General features: G+C 44.4%; 1 protein-coding gene across 2 annotated transcripts; it reads left to right on the forward strand.

Annotated features, from left to right (window-relative positions):
* Positions 1-5116: 5116 nt before the first annotated feature.
* LOC103186537 (regulator of G protein signaling 10) lies at positions 5117-23985 on the forward strand. 2 transcript variants are annotated; one of them, XM_007905644.2, is made up of 5 exons: positions 5117-5239; positions 13906-14021; positions 17459-17545; positions 19133-19276; positions 23061-23985. In XM_007905644.2, the coding sequence occupies exons 1-5, from the start codon at positions 5188-5190 to the stop codon at positions 23208-23210; spliced, it is 549 nt and encodes a 182-aa protein (XP_007903835.1). In that variant the 5' UTR covers positions 5117-5187; the 3' UTR covers positions 23211-23985. The 2 variants fall into 2 exon arrangements, with proteins under 2 accessions (XP_007903835.1, XP_007903836.1); XM_007905645.2 differs by lacking the exon at positions 5117-5239 and adding an exon at positions 9574-9669.
* Positions 23986-24194: the final 209 nt, after the last annotated feature.

Below are 24194 nucleotides of genomic sequence, written 5' to 3' on the forward strand. Positions count from 1 at the left end.
TTAGCCTAAGTGCACAGTAGCTGCACGTCAAATGAGCCTGTGAATGGGAGTCTCGTTTCATGTTCTTTTTTGCGGAACATCGAGGTGACATTGTGCTGCTGGGCCGAGTGGCGGGGAGAGAGTGGCGGGAATGCTGTCTAGACAGAAGCTGGTCAGAGTTCAATAGCAGCGATGGGGTGTGAGTGAATTGTCTGGCGAGTTTTTGCTTTGGGAATCGGGGAGATAATACACAGGATCTTCCCCGAGGAGATAAGGCAGGAGGGTGAAGTCCACAATAGATAGGCTTTTCTGTTCCAGCTTAAGAGTGAGATCTTTCTGTTTGGTTCCTGTGATACTGGGTGTTGCTCCTGTAACCGCAAAGTTATAAACAATATTTTCATTAGGTTCAATGGCTTCTTAATGTGAGTGATATTTTTTGTAGCCAGGCACGGAAAATCTGAAAAATAACCTGGATATATTTCTCAAGGTATCACGTATTTTGCCGTTAAGGCCAATAACCCACACATTCCAACAAATATCATTGGCATTTCTATGTACATATTGAAATGTCTTCACAGTTGAATCAATGGTTGCATTTCACATTCCCTAATGCTAGACTGTTTTTTAATGACAAGATAGAAGTTTTGATCACTTGATCTACTCAAGAATTCAGTCCCCATAGGCTGGCAAGATAAACAGCTATTTAACAGCTTAACAGAGAGATGATTCTCTGATGGACAGATAAATATCTCTTAGTGGTGGGAGGGAGTGAACAAAAATAAATAATAATAATACTTGCATTTCACAAATTTTACACAGATGTCTCAAAGCGCTTCACACAATATACTGTAAAGTAAATTGACTGTATATTTTGTGGGCGAAATGCAGCAGCCAATAGCACACAGCAGCGTCCCATAGACAGTTGTGGATTGAGATTTTTTTAAAGGAGTTATTACGCCCAGAAAGCGATCCGCCAACCGACCAACAACTGAGTTCCTACTTAGTGCTATGTAAACAGTGGTGTGTGGAGTAAAGGAAACTTGCCCAAGGTTTCGCCCCCTGCCCGGGAATCAAACCCAGGTCCTCTCGCTTGCGAGGTGAGTGCTCTAACCACTGAGCTGCAGGACTCCACAGCAAACTCCTCCTCCAACAAACTGAGGAGGAGATGACCTGATGACTGTAGAGCTGTGCTCCAGGAGAAAGGAAACAGGATTCAAATATCTTCAGCAGAGAGGAGGAAATGGAAGAAGAAGCCACTATGGCCCCAAACTCCGGAACTCCCTGCCTCAATCTCTCTGGTTTGCCTGTCTTCAGATCGCACCTCAAAATCTTCCTCTTCGACCGCGTATATGATCACTTCCCCCTTCACTTCGGCTCAGCCATTGAGATGTCCTGAGATGCTCCACCACGCGAAGGTCGCTATGTAAACACAAGTTGTTGTCGTTGTCGTCTCCCAGGGCACACAGCATGGTGATTAGCGCCCGGACACTCCATCCACTGGAGGTTTGAACCCCACGTTGTTGCAAACGCAATTTAAATTCAATTAAAATTCAATACAAGTGTGAGAGAAAATGATCCAGATCAGCATTTGTTTTGGGCCAAGTGTCAAAACAATTTATTTTTTTAAAAACGGGAAGTGAAGGAAAGACTTTGGGAATTTAGCGAAGTGCTGCAGTGGTTGTTAACTGATATGTCATTCGTTCTGTAGGTTAAGCAAGCCTAAACTGGTTGGGCAGACTTAACCTTGGCACCACAAGCCTTTGCGCGTCCATGTTTTGCAATTTCAAACCTGTGTAACTCAACTGCACCCAAATCTGCCTTCAAAGCACAGTCAGAAATCAGCAGCAGTGACTCACGTTTGGGAACAAGATCGTCCCTTCATTAAAGAAATTGAAGTAAAGAAATGGAAGCATTAAACTTTCATTTAATAGTATTATCACCAATTTGGAGAATTCCGCCACCCCCTTCCCTCCTTCCCCAGGAACAACTTTTGTGAGTTGCAGGGGTCCGTTAGGTAACTTGAGTCTGATAGTCTTCATCTCGGTAAGAATGGAGTTTTTCTTTTTCGTGAAGTGTTTATGAAATTACATATTTACGAGCAGTTTCTCTCCATGGGTTTTTCCCGTAAGCATTGTTGTCCAAAGCTCCTTAAAAATGCCAGATAATGATTCGAATGCGATTACTCTTAAAAGACATCACGGTTCTGGTTAGGTTGTTTTCAGTCAGATTGCGTGGCTTTTTGGTCAACCTGACACACGCGGAAACCCATGGAAACCCATTAAGAGCATCCAAACCAGACTGAGAGTGCCTCCTGCAACTTTCAACAACTACCTTTCCTAACATCTAACTCTTACACCTACCTTTCAACTATGTATGCCGTCTCTAGGCATGGAAATTCCCCGGTGTCTGGAATGGAATACACACTCCCTACCTGGAGAGACACACCCTCTTACCTAATTCCAGAGAGTGTTAGCCCTGGTTGGCAGCAGCCAAGCATCTGGGATTCCCGGAGTTTGCTTGGGAAACTGCTGGAGTTCAATAACTAATATTGGGTAGGTTGCAAATTGAGAACCGGATAATGGCGGTGAATTATTTTACCGTACAACAGGACTGCCTTTCTCCCACTGTCCGTCAGTCCAGCCTGAACAAGGCGCTGGACAGTCAGGGATTTGGACCCAAGTTGGGGGTTGGAATCAGGAGGGTGGAGGGTAGGAGGGTGGCCGAAGGCACGGCTGAAGAGGAGGATCTTGAGACGTGCCTTGAAGGAGGCAAAGTGGAATGCAGTTCCGAAGGGTGGGGGCAGAAACACTGAAGGCCCGACCGCTGATGGTGGGGCGGGCCGGGCGGGAGACGTGGAGCTAGCTGGAGCCTGGTGAGCGGAGGGAGCGGACAGGTTGATATGATAAAGCTTCATTAGTGCATTACTATATTACATCCTTTGCATTTCCCTTGTTCATTAGGTTATTTATCTCTCACCACCCTTTGTTGAATCCAAACTGCTGATCCTTTATCAAACTGTTTTCAGATGTTTTCCCCCCACCCACAGGATCCCTTAAAACTGTTAGGATTTCTTTAAAAGTGACGGGTCTGCAGTTGCTATAAATATCTCCCTTTTAATGGAATTTTGTTTCCCCTTTTTCATTCCTCGGGGATCTCTCTAGAATCCAGTGAATGTTTAAAAATATCTTAAAGCCTTTCTAATTTCTACCCCCTTCCCTTCCCTCCTTAACACCACTTGCTTTAAACTATCTATGCCAACTGCACCTGGTGCTTTTCTGTGTGACTTTCTTTCCTAGATGTTTTATAACAATTTCCTTCATTATTCCCTTGCTGCCTGGCTTCTCTTCAGCTGTCCCTGGCAATCCGATTTCCTGACGAAATGTGGTCGGTTATGAAGTACAGTTGCTGGAATTAGTGAGGTCACTTCATACCTACAGTGTGTGGCAAACTGAGCTAGACTGTTCATGGAGAGGAACAAGCTTAGAGTTTAGTCCTATAATGGACACATTATGAAATATATAATATATATAATATGTAATAATTCTTGCATTTGACACAGCTCCTTTTCACGTCTTCGAGACGTCTCAACGTCCTTCACAGAATACACTGTAAAGTGAATTGACTGTATATTTTGTGGGCGAAACGCAGCAGCCAATTGCCCACAGCAGCGTCCCACAAACAGTCGTGGGTTGAAGTGACCAAAGGGACAAAAGGGGATCTTCCAAGTCGCTGTAGTATTCGTGGCCATCCACTTCCTGAGCCAGGCGGGTCCATAGTATTCCAGTCCACTATGATGACAGCTCAGCTAGGGCTTGTTGGCAGGACATTGAGGGGCAAACCGGCCACTGTGGCCAGGGATTAATGATATTTACCTACCATGACCCCGCAAGCCAAAACCTGAAGTGGCACAGTGATCTGAGCTGGATAAGCTAAATGCTAAACTTGCCAGATACCGCTTTTAATGTAAGGCCAATGTGGTTCTTTACGTCTGCTTGGTGGATAGAATGTATTTATACCATACGTCAACTTTAACAGATATGATCTTATCAATTTTTTCTTCACATGCAATGCCATAAAGTGGCAGATGTTTAAAAGTACAATTGCATATTTTTTTTTGTTTCCCGCCTCCATGCCCAGAGTTCCTTGACGGTTGCGTTAATTGAATCCTACGTTATAACTTGCGTAGTGTTACGTAGAGACATGGGAACAACAACAACAACATTTATACGCAGAGTAGCGTCCCAGAGTGCTTGACAGTGGCACTGGGGGGTGAGGGGAGGTGACCCTAGGCACGGCCAAAGAGAAATGTGCCATTTCATCCCACCAAATCCGTGAATTGACTGTATATTTTGTGGGCAAAACATACTTGTCTAGGATTACTTGTTTCCACTGAAAAAAAATCAATGATCTGATAAATATTGACCTGGGGGTGAAAAGCAAGATTTTTTTAATATAAAAGTGTATCCTTTCGGAAACTGGCCCATCTCACGACTTAAAACTATTTCCTCAGCAGTGCAAGGAGGCAACGCACCTTTTCACCTAAGTTACGCTCACAAAATAACGCTCACAGTCACTGCACTTTACAGTATATTCTGTGAAGCGCTTTGAGACGTCTCGATGCCGTGATAAGGCGCTATGCGAAATGCATTATAATATAATAATAATCCTTGCATTTGATCTGGCGCCTTATTGAAGATGTCTTCGAGACGTCTCAAAGCGCTTCACAGAACGTACTATGAAATGAAATGACTGTAAACTTTGTGGGCAAAGCGAAATATACAGGATGTTGAGTATTATGGTGACTAAGCTCAGGAGAAAACCTTGAATTTCCTTTTCTCAATCTTTCTTGCCCTGCCTCTCGTTCTGTCTGTCTGTCTCTCTCTCTCTCTCTCTCTCTTCCTGTTCTTTCAGAGGCTGTGTTAAGTTTCAATGAGTTGCGAGGGCTGAACTACTACTGCTGTGTGTGGAGTGAAGTCTAACCACAGGAAGCCAGAGGCTCTTGGTGAGTGAGCGAGGCAGCAGAGAAAAGGAGGAGGATGCACACTTTGCGTCAGTGAGTCAGTCGCTCGCAGATTTTTTTTTGTGAGAAGGGAGAGAGAGAGAGAGAGAGAGAAAGAAAGAGAGAAAAACTGAAAAGAAAGAAGAGAGCGAGCGAGAGAGAGAGAGAGAGAGAGAGAGGCCAGGACAAACCCTGATCTTCTGCCAACAATGTTCATGTCCAAAGCTGTCAGCCGGCTGAGCCGCAAGCGACCACCTTCAGGTAATCTTTCTTTTGACAAAAGGGGAAACAAAAACCCACCATCGCATTCAAGTCAGCCTTGCTTTTCTGCTTCCCCAGCTTCAAAGCTTCGCGTCCTTTTATTCTCTCATGATTTTGTTGGGAGGATTTGTTGCCAAACTCACCGACCAACAGATTTCTCTCTCTCTCTCTCTCTCTCGCTCTCTCTTTTTGCTGAATGTGTAAAAGTTTCTGTGTGGTTTGGACCTTTTTCTTTAGTTCTGTATAGTTCTGTTCGGTTAGGTTAGGCACAAGGCTTTTTTTGGTGGTTTACTGTCAGACTGTCTGAGGGGAAAATGAGGAACTTTTTAGTGACTATAGTTTACAGGGAACAGATAAAGCAGGTTTCCACTTGTTTTCTGCGTGTCAGTTTGATTTTTACTTGCGATTTCCTGCAAAAGTGTGTGTGTGTGTGTGTTTGGGGGTGGGGGGGGTGGGTCTGTGTCCTGTCTGTTTTCTAAATATAGATCCTGTTGGTTTAATCCATGTTTTAACTGCAATGAAATAGTGAAGGATTGATTGAAGGAAAAGTACTTCCTTCAATCTCTCTCTCTCTCGCTGACTCTCTCCTCACGCTCCTTTACTTCTACTCTCTGTGATAATCTCCCTAGCACTGAAAATCCATAGCATTCAGAGGTATTGGAGGAATATGTCAAAGGAAACTTTTGGGAACTTGGGAAGGAGACTAGATAGATAAATGATCTACTCTTGCTTCCAACTGTTTCTGTGCAACTTATCCTCCAAACTGTTAGGAACATAAGAAATGCTAGAAGGAAAAAAGACCAAGGTGCATCTAGTGCACCTTCCTGGCGGTCGCATATGTCCCAAACTACCTATGTACTATCTCCCATGATGTTATTTCCTAAAATAAAACAATCTAATCTGTGTTTGAAGGAATCAACACTTCCTGCTTCAACCGTCTCCCTGGGGAGTCTGTTCCACAGGTTCACTATTCGCTCACTAAAATAGTGTTTCTGTAGATTTGTTCTGAATTTACCCGCCTTCAAACGCAGGCCGTGTCCTCTGGCTTTACTATTCTGGACAAGTTGAAACAGCCTGCAATGATCTACATTTAGCCCCCTTTAGCATCTTAAAGACAGCAATCATATTGCCTCTCAATCGTCTCTTTTTCCAGTGTGAACCCACCCAATTTACTTAGTCACTCTTCGTAGTCCAGTCCCTCCATTTCCTCAATCAATCTGGTTGCCCTCTGTATCCTCTCGATTTCTCCCATATCCTTTTTGTACTGTGGCGACCAGATTCCACTTAGAGTTGCAAGGGAAGATGGGTTATGATGAGAAGATAGTAGGGTGGGTGTTCTTGAACGATGAGAACAAATTGACTTTTTCATCTGAACTTCTCTTATGATCTTGTGCCATTTGCCGCCTCTGCAGGAGGGTTAACCTAGTTCTAGCTTTTAATTCAGATATCTATAGTTATCTTAAATCGTGATGTTTGGTTTGGTCAGCCGGGTGTCTGACCCATCACCGAGTCTCCAAACCAAGCTGAGAATTCCATGCATCCCATCTACACATGGAAATTCCAGGGATGTTTGTTGGGATGGAATACACATTCTCTCTCTCTCTCTCTCTGGAGGGATGCATCCTGCTTACCTAATTCTGGGAAGTATTAGGGCGCAGGTTGTCAAGAGCCAAGCTTGGGGACCCCAGAGTGTGTGTTGGGCTAACTGCTGGATTCTAACCAGCTAAGCCTGCGTAGCTTGCCATCGAAAGCACCGCCTGACAAGCTTTCCCACTGTTTGTCCAGCTAGGACCACCCTAACTGTTAGGGCTGTGGCTTGCAGGGTTGACAAGAGCTGAGTGGGATGACTCCCTGCCCCCAGTGAGTGGTCTGTCCTTCTAAGCCCTGCCGATGTGCCAGGCCGGGCTGTGCTGTCATCAATAGTGAGTGCCCGGGAATACTGCAGACCCGCCTGGCTCAGGAACTGGACTAGACACCGTCACAGAGGGTGGGCTTGTTTCTGACATTCCATTGCCAGGCACGTCACCTTGAAGCCAGTTCAGCTCCAAGGAGACCCCACTTACCCCCTCCCCCACCCCAAAGAGTATCATCACTTAGTGGTCATTTGACATGTACATTTAAGCGCTCCGAGACGCCGTCCGGTGTGAAGGGCACTATATAAATACAAGTTGTTGTTGTTGTTGCTGCACAAGCGTAAGCCCACACTAGGTGGTTGACAGGCACCTGAAGATCCCTGTGAGCTTCCTGATGGACAACACAACTCAGCACGAAATGCATGAGAGCATTGCCACCACATTCCTGCCCACAGTTTAGACGCACATCCCTTCACATTGGGTGATGATGATTCCATCAGTTGCGTCAGCTTGAGCCGCTTGACTTTCTGCAAACCATTTCAGATGGACTCCAAGCACGGGATGTATGAATGCACTCTTTAATTTTGATGACAACAAGAGCTGATTAGATGTGAAGGAATAGAAAGGTTTGTCATGTTTTGGGGTTCAGTTGTTTACCATTCGTAACTTTCTCTTATGTATTAACTGTGATGCAATACCATTGCTGAAATGCGATGATTCACCTGAACAATATACCTTAGCACCCGTGTGAAGTGAGATGTAATGATGAAGCACTTTAGTTCTCTTGTTTGATTCAAGTTTCCACTAGCATAATAAGTATTCATTATTCGGCATAAATTTCGGTTTACAAAATGCTTCAGATGGTCCACTCTGATAGCATTCACCACTGTGGTGAGTCACAGACATGTGTGCTCCTGAATTTGAGCGATATATACTCCAATCACCAAGTCAGGGCAATGATTTGCAATCGAAGGGGGGAGGGGTGGGGGTAAATTCGGAACAAATCCGCGGAAACGCTACTTCAGTAAGCAAGTAGTAAACGTATGGAACAGGATCCCGAGGGAGAAATTAGACAGATTTCTGCTAGAAAATATCTTGGTGATCCAGTATATCATTTGGGACATGTCAAGAGACTGCCAGTACGGTGAAAGGCGAACTAGATGGACCTTGGTCTTCTTTTGCCAGGCAAACTCTTATGGTCTTAATATGAAAATTCTCCATATTTTTCACTGTAAGTTGCCAATTCGGGATCTTTTGGGCCCATAACCCAGGCCGTCACACCAGTGAGGTTCTCGGGGATTGCTGCGTTGCCAGAGATGCTGTCCTTTGGATGAAACCATGAAACCAAATTTCAGTTTGCCTGTTCAAGGTCCCAATACACTATTTGGAAGGAAAAGGAGGTTTCACCCAATTTCCTGACCAGCATTCTCCATATTAATTGATTATTCATTCCAAGGTGTTTCTGTCACTTTCCTTGCGTAAATGGGTTGCCTTCAAGAAAACGTCACTACAATTTAATTATAATTATCTGCATGGTGGGTGGATAGGTACAAAGGCTGTGGGCTGTTGCAACATTATTGGCGCTATAATAAATGCGAGGATTATCATTATTATAACTTCGGTTTCTAGGGTGCTTCATAAAATATAACCGCATACTCTGTATCATGAGCAATTTAAAAAGTTCGCAAAATAGAAGACCCAGGGGAAATAGTCCTGGTCTTGTACTTTGCAACACCAGCTATCACCACCCTCTCACCCTCCATATCCTCCCGTCCCCATTAAAATTCTGCGAAGCCTTGAAATGTGAAAGGCACTATATCAAATGCAAGGATTATTATAACTAATAGGAGCATTTGCACAGCGACCCTAACGTATGGTAGAGTCCCAGAACCCTTGACAGTGGCGGAGCACGAAGCACGATGCAGAGCTGGGGGGAGGATGACTGTAGGCACCGGTCGAAGAGGAAGGTCTTCAGGCCCGACCTGAAGATGGGGAAGGAAGGGGCCAGGCGGAGTGATAGAGGAAGAGTGCTCCAGGGTTTCCGGGGGTAGTGGCTAAAAACATGGCCACCGATGGTGGAACGGAGGGCACGAATTACCAATTTAATTTACCGAATAAAGTTCACAGCTCTCCCCGTCTTGCCTTGCAACTGCTTTCCCATGTTACTTGGGGTGTTACATCATGGAGCAAATAGAGCAGAGGGCGTCATTCTCATGTCAGTGACAAGAGGAGGCCTGCTTATGTAGCTATAATCCCTTAAATACAAATTGTATAGTGCAATAATTGGATTAGCATTTAAAAATCACGGCACCATAGAAAATGCACAATAGTCTTGAATTCCAGTCTGAGTGGGCAATTTCCTACCATTCCTGTTGACAGGGTAGATCTCGAATTGCCACATTCCATTTACAAATGTCCCCAGTTTCTGCTTCGCGAATCTAGTTTCTACTTAACACAAAATCAGGAACCAACAGTGCAGAGTTAAGAGCGGTGCTACTTGTGAAGCAGATCTTCTCAGTCACCGCCACTGTTGTGTAAAAGTCTCTGGAATGGATCGGATTCCAAACATAATTTTTGGTGAGTAAGTTTACACTGATCATAACCTTAAATGCGTCTGATTTATTTCTGAGACACTGTTGTGTATTTAACCTTCTGACCCCAAATGGTTCTCTACAGTGAATGGGTTGCTATTCAGAAAGCCATGTCCATCATGGTCAGTGCAGCGCTATTATCAAATCAACCGAGCTCTTCCAAATGTGATAACGACTGATGCGATGATGTAAAGGTGAAACCGCCGGATAGTCATAGAAGTGTGTGTGACCTCAGTATATAGTTTGGGAAACGAAACATCAAGTGACTGCTAGGATCGCGGAAGGCGAACTAAATGGACCTCGGTCTTCTTTCGCCCAGCAAATTCTTATGCTCTTATTATCTTAGGCAACTACACACTGCTGCTGTCTGGAGTCGTGCTATTTTATTTTATTCCATTTGGACTGAATAATCAATCAAAGTACAATTAAGTGTTGGTGAATGCCTCTGATCCTGTTAATCACCTAATTTGGACAGTGTTCATTTCCTTACGCCTTGGGCTTAGAACATATCAATGAGTTGAGCAAGGAAATGAGATTCAAGTGATTAACTCCAGCGGGAGAAGCTAGCCCCTGCATAGGAATGATGAGCCAAATGGCTATTTTCCGTGCTGCAGCCAGTCACACAGACTGTCCCAATTGCTAGGATTGCCTCTGATCAATTGTGAATTTGTGAAGCGATTTTTGTACTTTGTTCTCCTTTCGTAAATTAGTTGAACCAAAAAATAACCTATTGGTTCTTTTCTTGTTGAAATGTGACATTAATCATTCATTGTGCACCTTATTAGTGATCTCCTGTTGGGAAATCCACCACAACACTTTGTAATTACATGGTGTGTTTTGCTCCCACGACTGTGTTAGCAACCAACGACTCTTTGTTCTAACGTAGAAACTATAGCAAAACAAATAGAGATGTGCTGCATTTTTCCTCACATTGGATCAGTCTCTTGCTGCCTCCACGTTGTCTCTATCTTCCAAGGATTGGCACAGGGACACAGTGAATTCACTTTATAGTATTTTCTGAGAAGCGCTTTGAAACGTCTAGAAGACGTGATAAGGCCCTATATCAAATGCAAGAATTATTATTATTGTTATTATGATTATTATTAGGAACACATTTGAGCTTCTTGATTGCCATTGGCTCAGTGTGTTTCACAAGAACAGAGAAGAGAATTGACTTCAGAAGTGTTCAAAATTATGAGGGCTTTTTGATGAAGTAAATGGGGAGAGACTTTTTCCACCGGTTGTTGAGTTGGTAACTTGATTGGCACTGAAGTGTGGAACTAAACAGAGAGACAGCACAGTGACAAGTGGCTAAAGACCTCCTCTGTGCTGTAAAATCCCATGATTATATAAGGGATGTGAAACTGGCTATGAAGACCTTTTTACTCCATGGAACTTAAGGGAAAAAATAATAATTCTTACATTTTATTTCATGTCTTATCACGTTGTCGAGACGTCTCAAAGCCCTTCACTGTATTTTACTTTGAAGTGCAGCGACTGTGTATTTGTAGGCTAACGTGGCAGCTAACTTGCATAAGGCATATATAGAGTTGTGTTAATTTGGGGAGTAACCCATGATAGCTTGTGTACACTAAAGACTGGAGTGAAACTGATCCTGAATCCACTTCTCCTTTAAAGTCAAGTGACTTTAGATCTCCATCTCCTTTTCTGGAGCCCCGCCACCACAGACATGAGATATTAAGAACTGTAACCGATACCAGGATGCTTAGTCAGCAGTGGATTACAGTCATATCGTTTTTTACAGAAATGAAGGAGCTCCAGAGCTCTCATGAGCTCACAGCAATGATCGCTGTTCATCCTGTCTGGGCTTTAGGGCTTTTTGTAATTAGGATCTGAGAGCAAAGGCACAAGAGCTGAAGCAGCTGTAACTGTAACGACAGCAGCATTTCTCATGAAATGGTAGAGAACCCCTTGAAGTCCGTGCTAGACTTCAACGGTGACAATAACTGGCTTTGCTGGTGGAATCAACCGTGCTTTTTGGCCTCTGGTAGACTGAGAGTCCCCATTCATCTCGTGCAGCGATGTTGTGTTTGCTGGCCCGTGGTACTGAGTTGGGCAGGCCGTTAAGATGGCCTCTTGCAGCTTGTGTTGGAACTGCATCCAGCAAGAGTAACAGCCGATGAGGAAACGTAGAAAGAGGCTACAGTGCTGGTAGGTAGCATTGGCAACGCAACAACAACAACTTGTATTTATATAGCGCCCTTCACACGGTGGATTCTGTTGCCGAGCCAAGGGGAGAGGGAGGAGGGAAGGGAGGAAGGGAGGTGGGAGGTGACTGTAAGCACGATCAATAAAGGAAGGGATTTGAAAGTGGTTGAGGGAGCGGGCAAGGCGGAGGGATTGAGGGAGAGAGTTCCAGAGTTTCAGGACGCAGTGGCTGAAGGCACGGCCCCCAATTTTTCATCTCCACGGCTGAGAGCCGAGGGTGAGGATAGACTGCAGCAGTGCGGTGTGGCTCAGTGTCAGTCTGCGTTTTTGCCATTACTGTAGCAACGCGAGTCCTGTTTACGCTGTGTAGCAAAACGTTGTGCATTTTATTTATGTTCGCGAAAACCATTTCCAAACATTTTTCCATTCCACCTCAAAATATTTCCACATTACTCCTGCTGAATCATTACTTTATCAAGTGAAAGTTTTTTTGTAAAAAATAATAATATTATTATTGAGCTTAACTCCATATCCATTGAGATAGCCATCGATGGATGGATACAATAAATATCTGGAATGGAGTGCCTACTCTCTCCCCGGAGGGACGCAATCCTACCTACGTAAATGCCAGAGCGTTTTGGGCACAGGTTGGCTACAACCAAGGCTTACTGTTCCTATAGTGTGCGTTGAAGTACTGCTGGAGTTTAATCAGTTTGACCAGGCACCTGGAACCCAGTTCAACTTCAAAGAGACCCCACTAACCCTCCCCTCCTACCCCCGCGTAGGTTAGTCTCCGATTACGCCTTTAATGAAATGACAAAACAATAATAATCCTTGCATTTGATATAGCACCGTTTCACAGCGTCGAGACATCTCGAGGAGCTTCACGGAATATACTGTAAAGTGGATTGACTGTATTTTGTGGGCGAAACCGGCAGCCAACTTGTTGATGATTAACTGCAAACCTGAGGGAGTTAGAGCAATGAGAGTTCGAGTGGAAAAGAAAATCAAGTTTCCATTCAAAAGCAAAAGTAACAATAATCCTTAACCCTTGCATTTGATGGAGCGCCTTCTCACGTCTTCGAGACGTCTCAAAGAGCTTCACGGAATATACTGTAAAGTGAATTGACTGTGTATTTTTGTAGGCGAAAGGTAGCTCTGTAGGCTGAACAACACCCCAACAGGTCATACTTGGCCTCGATGGGAAATACTTTGAACAACTCATTGCACTGCGACGAGTCTGTACAAGATAACAGACATGCTGAAGACATGTCCACTGGCTGCCATCACCTGTCATCCATTTCAAACAGACCCTTCAAAATTATTGCTTAAAACACTCCCATTGAGAGGCCCCGGTGATTAAAGATAACCAGAACACTAAAACTGGAGGAATAATCATTGCGATACTGAAAAGAACTCTGTAACAAGTACCAATCACTGACACTATTTATCTGCTGAGTTGCCCATCTCCTTCAAAGGTAAGACAACCCGGAAAGTATGGTGTGAAAATTGCAGCCAATGTTAAAATTCAGCCTGGCGCAGTTGGTAGCTCTCCTGTCTTTGGGACGCTATCCCGCGTGAGGAGCGCTGTATAAATGCAAGTTGTTGTTGTCAGAACATTGTGGGTTCAAGCCTCATGTTTCACCCACAAAATATACAGTCCATTCGCTTTACTGTATATCCTGTGAAGCGCTTTGAGACGTCTCGAAGGCGTGATAAGGCGCTCCATCAAATGCAAGGATAATTATTATCATAATACCCTCCTACCCTCTCTGCCCTCCACCCTCCCTGGTCCCAATCCACCCCCTCCATCCCCCCCACCCCAGCTCGGGTCCTAATCCCTGACTGTTCAGCACCTTGGGACGTCCTCCCGACGTGAAAGGTGCTTCACAGATGTAATATTGTATTGTATTATGTTGGGGTTTTGAGCCCTTGTAGTATAGGTTGACATTCCAGTGCAGTGCTGGGGGTGGGCTGTTGTTGGAGGTGCTGTCCTTCAAAAGAGACATTAAATTGAATTTTTTTTTAACCTTTTCACCTTTTTTTTTCACAGAGATCCACGATGATGCACGTGCCAGCAGTAGTCAACAGAGCACAAGAGGAACCTCCAAATGGGCCATTTCATTAGAACACCTCCTAGAAGATGAGGAAGGAGTGAAACATTTTAGGGTTTGTGTAGTTCATACATTTTATTTTAAACAGTTGAGATGTCGCAAAGACGTGATAAGGCGCTGTATCAAATGCAAGGATTATTATTATTATTATTTTTCTCTTCTTAACTGGGGGGAACGGAAGGGGGAGCAAAATCGAGAGTGGCACCTCAACTACCTTCACCCACAATGTATCCATAAGTGCTGTGGGATGTCCTCCCGATGTGAAAGGATCTATACCAAACTTAAGGATTATTATTATTTCTGCTGCCCCAGCATCTAAAATTAGTTAACTCGGAACAAACCTGTGACTCTCTGGTCTGTATGTGTGTCAGCTTGGCTCAGTGGTAGCACTCTCGCCTCTGAGTCAGAAGGATGTGGGTTCAAATCCCACGTTGGGACGTAAACTCATATAGTTTAATGTGATACTTAAATGAGTGCAGGGGGTTGGTGTTGAATTGTCGGAGGTGACTTCCTTCAGATGTCACACTGAGATGCCATTTGCCTGCTCAAGTGGACGTTAAAGATCCCATGGCACTATTTGAAAAGAGAAGAGAGTTCTCCGGGATTATTCGCCAATAATCCCACAAAATAAAAAAAAAATGGTCATTGAATTCATGGCTGTTTGTGGGACATTGCTGTGTGCAATTGTGCTGCTGCATTTGCCTACAAGTACTCAGTCACTCCATTTCACAGTAATCCCTGTGAAGCGCTTTGAGATATCCTTCCAACGAGATAAGGCGCTCTATCAAATGCAAGGATTATTATTATTATTATGGCCTAAATTCTATTGTTGTATTGAGAGCTCTGTTTTCACCCAATGGCAACTGGGAGAGTTCTTCTTTCTAAAGCAAATTTTTCACTTGAACTTTATTTTTTTGGTCACTGTGATCAATAATAAATCAAACTACTACCACTAATAATGATCCTTGCATTTGATATGGCACCTTTTCATGTATTCGAGACGTCTCAAAGTGCTTGACAGAATACATTGCAAAGTGTAGTGACTGTGTCTTTTGTGGGCAAAACGCGGCAGCCAATTGCGCACAGCAGCGTCCCACAAACAGTCGTGGATTGAGTGACCAATGAATCACTTTGTGTGAATCACTTGAGTTTCTACCGGTTTGTGAAAAAAGCTGACTCTTGTGCAATAAGCTGTTTCACAACTAAAATTCTCTTTCCTCTCTATTTTAATGTATTTTTCATGTATCCCTCGCTCGCCTTATTCTCTTTCTGTCCCTCTCTCTAGTTTTCATTTTCTTTCCCGACCCACAAGGTATCTCCAACAGTAAAATATATGAATCAACGGGATTTGGGCTTGGGACGTCCTCCCGACTGTTCAAATGTAACTTGTTGTTTTTGTCGTTGTGCCATTTGTGTGCTTTCTTTATGTCTGTTGTTTAAACAAACGAAAAAAAGCGTTGTTTCGTGATAAACTGGAACATGTGATGACCCTTTTCTCCATTTGCTTGTGGAAAAAAGGCACGGCTGAAAGAATAGGTAGAATCTACACCATCAGCATCTAAATAATAATAATACTTGCATTTGATGTAGCACCTTATGACTTTGTTGAGACATCTCAAAGCGCTTCGCAGGATTTTACAGTGAAGTGTAGTGTTTTTGCTGGCCAAGATTTACACCAGAAATACTCAGCATCTCAGCTCTGTCGTGACGCTGTGAGCATTTGTTGAAAGCTTTATTAATAGTTATTATTTTTTGATGACTGATGTAAATGAGAACTAGACATCAGGAAACAACGTCAGTTGACAGAGGAACTAAGATGAAGCACAGACAAAAGGCTGCACAAGTTGCGTTAAACTATATCCTGTTGAGGGAAATGAAATGCATTACGTTTCTCCGAGGGTGGTAGACATGTGTTGACAGTGTTTGTTTACAACACAAAAATGTAGTATTGTCAGACTGGCTCAGTTGGTCGCCTCTTGCCTCTGAGTCACAATGCGGTGGGTTGAAGCCCCACTGTTGGGACTTTTGAGCTCATAGGTTAGGCTGACGTTCCATGTGCGGTGCTGGGGGTACCCTGCAGCGTCAGAGGTGCCATCCTCGTGTTGTTGTGACATTTCGACGGTGAGGATGTGATGAGGCACTATGTCAAATGCAAAGATTATTATTATAATGTGAAAAGAAATAATAATAATAGTCCTTGCATTTGATATAGCGCCTTATCACGTCTTCGAGACAATAACAACAACAACAACAAGATTCCATTTATAGAGCGCCTTTCACGTCGGGACGTCCCAAGGTGCTGTCAGGACCCGAGCAGTGGGGGAAATGGTCAGGGTGAGGGGAGGGAAGGGAGGGGGCGAGGAGGGGGTAGAGAGTCGAGAGAGGAGCTGAAGGCTCGGTCAAAGAGAAAGGTCTTGAGACCGGCCTTGAAGGAGGAAAGGGAGGAAGCGGCGAAGGCACTGGGGGATAGAGTTCCAGAGCCTCGGGGACGTCTCAAGGTGCTTCACAGAATGTACTGTAAAGTGAATTGACTGTACGGCAGCGTCCCACAGACAGTTGTGGAGTGAGTGACCAATTTATTGTTTTTTTTGAAGGAATTATTATCCCCGGAAAAGCGATTCGCCGGTCGACTAACAATCGGGTTCCTACTTACTGCTGGGTAAACAGAGGCGTGTGTGTGGAGTAGGGAAACTTGCCCAACGTTTCGCCCCGACTGGGAATCAAATGCAGGTCTCTCGCTTGTGAGGCGAGTGCTCTAACCACTGAGCTACTGGTAGACTGGGAGGTGGATACAATTGAGGGGGGGTTGGGGGGGTGCAGTTCAATGGGATAGGTCAATCTCCATGAGGTATCCTAGATTTCAACAGGGTCATTTTTACTCACGAAAACTGCTGTTCCTTTCTGGGTAAAATGCTGCCAGTATGAAGTTCCCAACAAGAGCAAGACAGAGGCTTGTTGGTGGAAGAGAGAGTGCGCGCAGAGATCGTGAGAAACCTTCCCAGGATGCGGATTACATGTACCGTAATTGTATGACTGGTATCATTGTGTTCTGACTACCTCTGCTCTTTGCATAAGTGTGTGTCAATCTGGCTGGATATCAGCGCTCTCGGCTCTGAGTCAGAAGTTTGTGGGTTGAATGCCCACGTCGGGACTTGGAATCACATTTTCTGAGCTGACAGTCTAACGCAATGCTGGGAGTGGTGTTGTATTGGCGGAGGTGCCTTCCTTGGGATGAGACCTTAAGTCGAGATCCCGTCTGCCTGTTTAGGTGGACGTTAAAGATCCCGTGACACTATTTCGAAAAGAGAAGAGAGTTTCTTGGTCAACTATCGCCCCTGCCCAGTTTCACCCATTNAAAAAAACACTTTACAGTATATCCTGTGAAGCTCTTTGAGCAGTCTCGACGATAAGTGGCTATATCAATCACCAGAATTTTTATCTATTATTATTCCGAATTATCTTCCACCTTTTTTTCTTGTCTTTCCTCTGCAGGATTTTCTGAAGCGGGAATTCAGCGAGGAAAATGTTTTGTTTTGGTTAGCGTGCGAAGAGTTCAAGCATATTCAAGACAAGAGGCTGGTGAGTGTATGTGCGGACAGCACAAGAGTGTGGTTGCATGTGAGATCTCACCTTCTACAAACCGTGCACGAGGAGAGAAATGATCCTCTTTGAACGTGTTTTTGGTCATCCTCACCTCCCCACTCCATTGATACCCTGACCTAACAGACCAAAGTCTCATGCTGAATAACACTAGGTTAAGAGCGTTAATACACTAACGAGCTACGCCACTCAGCAATACCTCATTCTCTATAAATAACAACAATAATAATAATCCTCGCGTTTGATATGGCGCCTTATCATGTCTTCGAGACGTCTCAAAGCGCTTCATAGAATGCACTGTAGAGCAAATTGACTGTGGGTTTTGTGGGTGAAACACGGCAGCCAATTGCATATAGCAGTGCCCCACAAACAGTCGTGGATTCAGTGAGTCATTCTCTTTCCCCCTTTCACCACACACAAGCGCACATTCACACACACACATACATGTACACAGCACCACTATTGCCGATTGCGCTCACATCCATACATTCCTTGATTTTGCCCCTTTTCTAAACCGTGGGAATGCTGCAATTAAAATGGTTGCCAGTCGATGTAACCAGCAAAGGGGAACTATAAATTGGACATTCCAGAGGATATAAGATGGCTTTCAGAGAGCTGTTCAGAGGCTGCTCGCAAATTTTCGACTTCCAGTAGGTTTCCAGAATCTAATTAAAGCTGCCTGAGGTCGGGCCCAGAGTACAGCGTGAATAGTAATTGGGCACAGATTGGCTCCGAGCTGTGGTCCTCTTTGAATCAAGAGGACCACAAAGATGCCCAGTGCAGTAATGGGAAAATTCACACAGATGGAGCAATGGATGCTTTTCAGAGGTTGGGGTTCAAGGCAACACATTGTATTCACATTCCTTCATACCCTGGCACCTCCCTCGCTCTCCGACCTGCTCATGCTCCCACTCTGTCTCTGTACGTCACTTCGACACCTTCTCCCAACATGAACTGCGGTGCATAGGTGTAAATTGCTGCTGTATTTGCTTCCGCTCCAGCCCGTCCACTGCATGTAGAATAATAAATGGTATAAGAAGGTGTAAAGGTGAATCAGTACAATTATGGGAATGAAATTCACACATTAGCTTAAACACAGTCAAACTCTATAAACCATTGGCAGGTGGGCCTTCTGCCCTCTGCCCCCACCCTCTAGACATCCATCTCACAGTCCCTCCACCTCGCCCCCTCCCTTGCCTCCTTCAAGATCCATCTCAAGACCCTCCTCTTCGACTGTGCTTTCGATCACCCTGTTTCCCCCTCCTGCCCTGCACCCTCCCCGAACTCCACCCCCAGCTCAGGTCCAAAACTTTGACTGTCCAGTGCCTTGGGACGTCCTCCCAACGTGAAAGGCGTACAAATGTAACGTTGTTGTTGTAAACCATCAGATACCCAGGAAATAAACAAGTACCGTATAAACAGATATATTTCATAATGTTGTAATGAACATAACTTCATTAAATGTGAACCAATGTTCCAGTTTATCATTGCGCATTCTTAAAGTGATTTGGCACGATAATTGATCTGCAATTAATTTCTTGCATGTTTTGCGTTATATTTGTTCAGCTGCATGAGAAGGCACAGCAGATCTACAGCACCTTTCTGTCCAGTAAATCCTCAACTCAGGTCAACGTAGAGGGACAGTCACGCCTCAGTGAGAGCATGTTGGCCGAACCTCATCCCCTAATGTTTCAGAAACTGCAAGACCAGGTAACCCTGTTTCATATACATCTCAGTGGCTGAATTGGCACTGACTTAACTGGTTCCAATTAGTGTTATGTGTTCCGTTGATACTGTCAACGGGTGAGTTTTCAGCCACTTTGCGCCCGTTCTTTCAAACGCTCTTCTGAAATTTGGCGTCTTGCTCCTTCCCTCTCTGCCTTCAAACCCAGTCCAATAATCTCTCTTCCTGACTGTGCCTTCAGCCACCTCCGCTCTTTCGGGTGGGTGTTTTGGAAGATGAGATCAGTCAACAATAACAACAACAGCTTGCATTTATATAGTGCCCTTCGTGCGGGGTAGCGTCCTGGAGCGCTTAAATGGGGCGAACGGCCTTCTAGGTCTGTTAGCTCAGGGTATCAAGGGATACGGGGCAAGGGCGGGGAATTGGACTTGAGGTACAGATCTTCTGGAATGGCGGAACAGGCTCGAGGGGCTGAATGGCCTACTCCTGTTTTCTATGGTTCGTTGAAACCGATCAAAAACAGCGGCACAACAACTTGCATTCACACAGCGCACGTCATACGTGGTGGCAGCTCGGAGCGCTGGGATCTTGTGATCCTTTCCCGTCCCCATCTCTCACCAGCTCACCACTCGTTCCTACACAGATCTTTGAAAAGCCTCCCAGACCTTTGCTCATCAGCCAAGCCGTTGAAACATGTCAACAAGCAGTTTTGACAGAAATATGCAGAGTGGTAAAACCGTGCACAGGTTGATCTTATCACCTGCGTGGGAGTCCGGAGTCAGTACTTACCTGGGCACCAAACCTTATAAAATCTTTCCATCACATGAGTAAATAAGCCTTGGAGTCGTGCTCTGGTGTCTGTAAAAGGTGCCATTGTTCGTGCAGATTTGTTTTTAACAAAAAAAGCAAAAGTCGATCAGTCCTCGTCACTCTCTCTAGTCGTTTTCTCCTTCCTCTGGCGTGTGCGGGCTGCGCTGAGTGAAAGCTCTTGAAGTGTAGAAAAATTCCTGTGGCCCAAGTGAATACAGGCTTCGAGCATCGAGGCTCGATGAGGGTGTGTCAAAACTGCTTCATGGTCAGAATGTACTGATTTGCTTGATTACCCTCTCTCGCCTTTGAGTCAAAAGATCGTGGGTTCAATAATAATAATAATCACAATCATAATAATAAAAATATAATAATAATCAAGCACCAGAAACATAGACTACATATTGTCGTCATGTCCAGCCCTCGCACTATCTGATTAGATTTAACAGTGTAGCTAAGTATATTCACTGGACAATTTGTAAATAATAATAACAATCCTTGCATTTGATATGGTGCCTTATCACGTCTTCAGGACGTCTCAAAGCGCTTCATAGAATGCACTGTAAAGTGAATTGACTGTGGATTTTGTGGGCGAAACGTGGCAGCCAATTGCGCACAGCAGCGTCCCACACACAGTCGCGGATTGAAGTGACCAAATTATTATTATTTATTTTTTTAAATAAAAAAACGCTTTTGATATTGATGTAAAGACCGACTGTTGAGACTTCTTAAGATAGGTTCTAGTGTTTGTGACTTTCAAGTTTCTAATCTGTCTTCCTGATTGACAAATGTTGGTTGAAACGCGGAACCAACCATAGGAGAGGAAGTGACAAATAACTTTCACAGGGTGTGAGAAAAATGAGCGGATCTCTGTGAGTGGCTCTCTGTAGCGCTCTGAGACACTACCTTGGATGAGGGGGCGCTATAAAAATCGCAAGTTGTTGTTGATGTAGCAGTGTGGTTGGAATGACTTATGTGCAACCCTGGCAACATTTCGTAGCGGGGATAGGGTTCAATTTCAATCTATTCCAAATCATTTTCCAATTAGTTTGTGTTCAGGGCAATGAAGCAATCTTCTGTTTTAATTTCAACCTCTTGTGTATCGTTGCTGGGTCAAAATCCTGGAGCACTACCAGCGTCCCCAGTGAGAGTGATAAGTGCAATTTAGAGAAATAATAATCCGTTCATTTGACGCAGTGGTATTCACGTCAGGAGGACATCTCAAAGCACCTCACAGGGTATCTTGTAAAGTGGAGTAACTGAGTATTCTGTGGGTGAATACAACAGCGGATCTGCACACAGCATTGTCCCACAAACAGGAAGCGATAAAGTGAATGAGCTTTGTGACTGGACATTAATGGGATCTTTAACGTCCGCCTAAGCAGGCAGACAGGACCTTGGTTTAATGTCTCATCCAAAAGGATGGCACCTTAAGTGTCAGCCCATGTTATATGGGTTCCAAATCCCACATTGAGTCCTCAACCCACAGGCGTCTGACTCATAGACGAGAGTGCTACCAACTGGGCCAAGATGACGCACAAAATATATAACTGTATAAAATATAGAAAATATAAATACCTAACACAATTTTCAGCAAAGAATCCACAGTCCCATGGTTTACACTAATTCAAACTGATGGGATGTGGAGCACAAGTGCGAGTCATGCTCCAAATACCAATTCATCAGCGTTGAGCACTTTTGAGACAGTACCTGCAGAAGGACCTGAAATATGTTGTGTGCCAAAGTTCAACTCAAAATATTTTTGTGTTAAAAGATGACAAGATAGATGCTATAACAGCATTTCCATTTCCCAAACCTGCAACTCTGGCACATGGGCTATATGGCTCTTTTACAAGTAGATATTCCATTAAAGATGAAACAGCAAAGGCTTTGAATGGGGTAAACACACATTGGTTTCCACTGAGTTTGAGTGTTTGAGGTGAATCGGCAGTAATGTATACAAACTGAGGTTGACGCAAAAGGCAGTGGAGTCTCGGTGCTCAGGTCGCCTTGAAGAGATGTTTGAGGGGAAGCTGAATCTTTGGTGTCTCAGTAGAAACACAAAGTGTTAATCCTTTCACCCAATAGTCCATTGAAATGCTTTGGGTGGTCTCAATGGATGGCTCAGGAATGTTTATGATGGAACATCTTTTCCTCCATTCCCCATTTCATGCCGGTCCAGAATTGTTTTATTTCTTTCAGTGTTTGAATATTTTTTTTCTCTCCCGCGCCCCCACCTTCTCCCCCTCCCAGCCTTGTCCACGGTCAATCTTGTAATTCCACTTCCCTGGGACGCAACCCCTGTGTGAGAGGCGCTATATAAATGCAAGTTGTTGTTCCCATAGTTTTTTCCATATCTCATTGATACCCTTCCTTTCCGTATCTATCTTCCTCGCCTTTAAATATCTCAATCGAAAACACACAATGGTATCACGCTGGGAAAAGTGGCAAACTTTTCCCATATGCTAGTCCTGACCAGTATAAAATGAAATCACATATTATAGATTTCAATCCTGGACAGCAAAGTGCCAGCTGTTCCTTTCTAGTTCTTATTAATTAGGCTTTTTGTTCGAACACGCTAATCAAACCAGAGACTTGCCGGGTTGAGGCCAGCACACTGGACTCATTTTAAAAAAAAGCTTGATGCCGTGATGGGACGACGCTGTTGTGCCCAATTGGCTGCCACGTTTCGCCCGCAAAATATTCAGTCAATTCACTTTACAGTGTATTCTGTGAAGCGCTTTGAGGCGTCTCGAAGATGTGATAAGGCTCTGTGTCAAATAAATATTATTTATTATTTTTATTATTATCTTCATCTGATCCGACCAGGTGATTTCCATTTGAAACAGCTTTGCTTTCTGTTAGTGAAACAAAACACCTTTTGCCGTGGTGATGGGTGGTGGTGGGTGTGGGGGTGGGGGGTAGTGGGGGGTGGATGTCGGTTGCTGTTTTTCCTGGTCTCTTTTAACAGATTTTTTGACGTAATGGACTTTTCTCTTGCAGATATTTACCCTCATGAAATACGACAGCTATAACCGCTTCTTGAAATCCGCAGCATTCCAACGCGCCCAGCAAAAGGAAGAGAGCAGGAAAGGTTCTCCAGACACAGACGAATCTGTACCCAAAAGGGCATCCAGGATTTACAATCGGTAGCCAGGAAGACGGAAAGTCTTCAGTGCCACTGTGCGCTTTTGTTTGCTTTTACTTGCTAGTGGAGTGAAGACATTTACGATGCCCGTCTGGATAACAGTTGACCGTTATTGGTGGCGCAAGAATAGGAACGTGCTTGTATTCTGCGCCAGGTAGTAATCAGCACCCCCTCAGGTCAGGTAAGGCACAGGAAAAACACGACTGCCACTCTAAACGTTGCAGACTCTTACACTTAAATCTGAGTCATCGGGATAGACCAGGCGCTGTTCCGACTTCAACCTCTGACGTGAAAGGCAGCGACGCAATTACTGCCTTCAGAGCACTGAGACCGCAACTGCCAGCCATCTCACACTGCCGACCTCTGTTGCTAGAATCCACTCGTGTTCCCCTTTCTGTCAGGGGAAGACAATTGTGTCAAACTATCGCTTTGGCTGCACTAGTCCTAAAGCAGACAGCACAGCTGGCCCTCGCTTTACTGAATACTGCCTACGTCCAACTATTTTAACCAGGCTAGTTAGTGAGATATGCAGAGTAATACTGGGTAACATTGATCAACAGGGATGTTACACTGAGGACCGCCAACCTTATCCGGCTGGCAGAACGACACACTTCTGTATAGCGACCCGCGCGACTGAAATACACCCCATTCCTCACAGCGAAACATTGGTGCTTGTTATGTCAACTAATCTGTGGCGGTGAATGACCCTTCAGGGAGCTTATCGTGAGCATAACCTGAATAGGATGGGAAACTAACTGAGGTGGATTTAGAATTGACCCCGAGCTTAATAATAATAATCCTTGCATTTGATATAGCGCTTTTCACGTCAGGAGGACGTCCCAAAGCGCTTCACAGAACACACTGTAAAGTGAATTGACTGTATATTTGTGGGCGAACGCGGCAGCCAATTGCGCACAGCAATATCCCACAAACAGTCGTAGATTGAAAATGACCAATTTAATTATTGTTTTTGGTTTTGGAGGATTATT

This window comes from Callorhinchus milii, unplaced genomic scaffold (genome assembly GCF_018977255.1).
Source record: "Callorhinchus milii isolate IMCB2004 unplaced genomic scaffold, IMCB_Cmil_1.0 Scaffold7, whole genome shotgun sequence".
Classification (NCBI taxonomy): Eukaryota; Metazoa; Chordata; class Chondrichthyes; order Chimaeriformes; family Callorhinchidae; genus Callorhinchus; species Callorhinchus milii.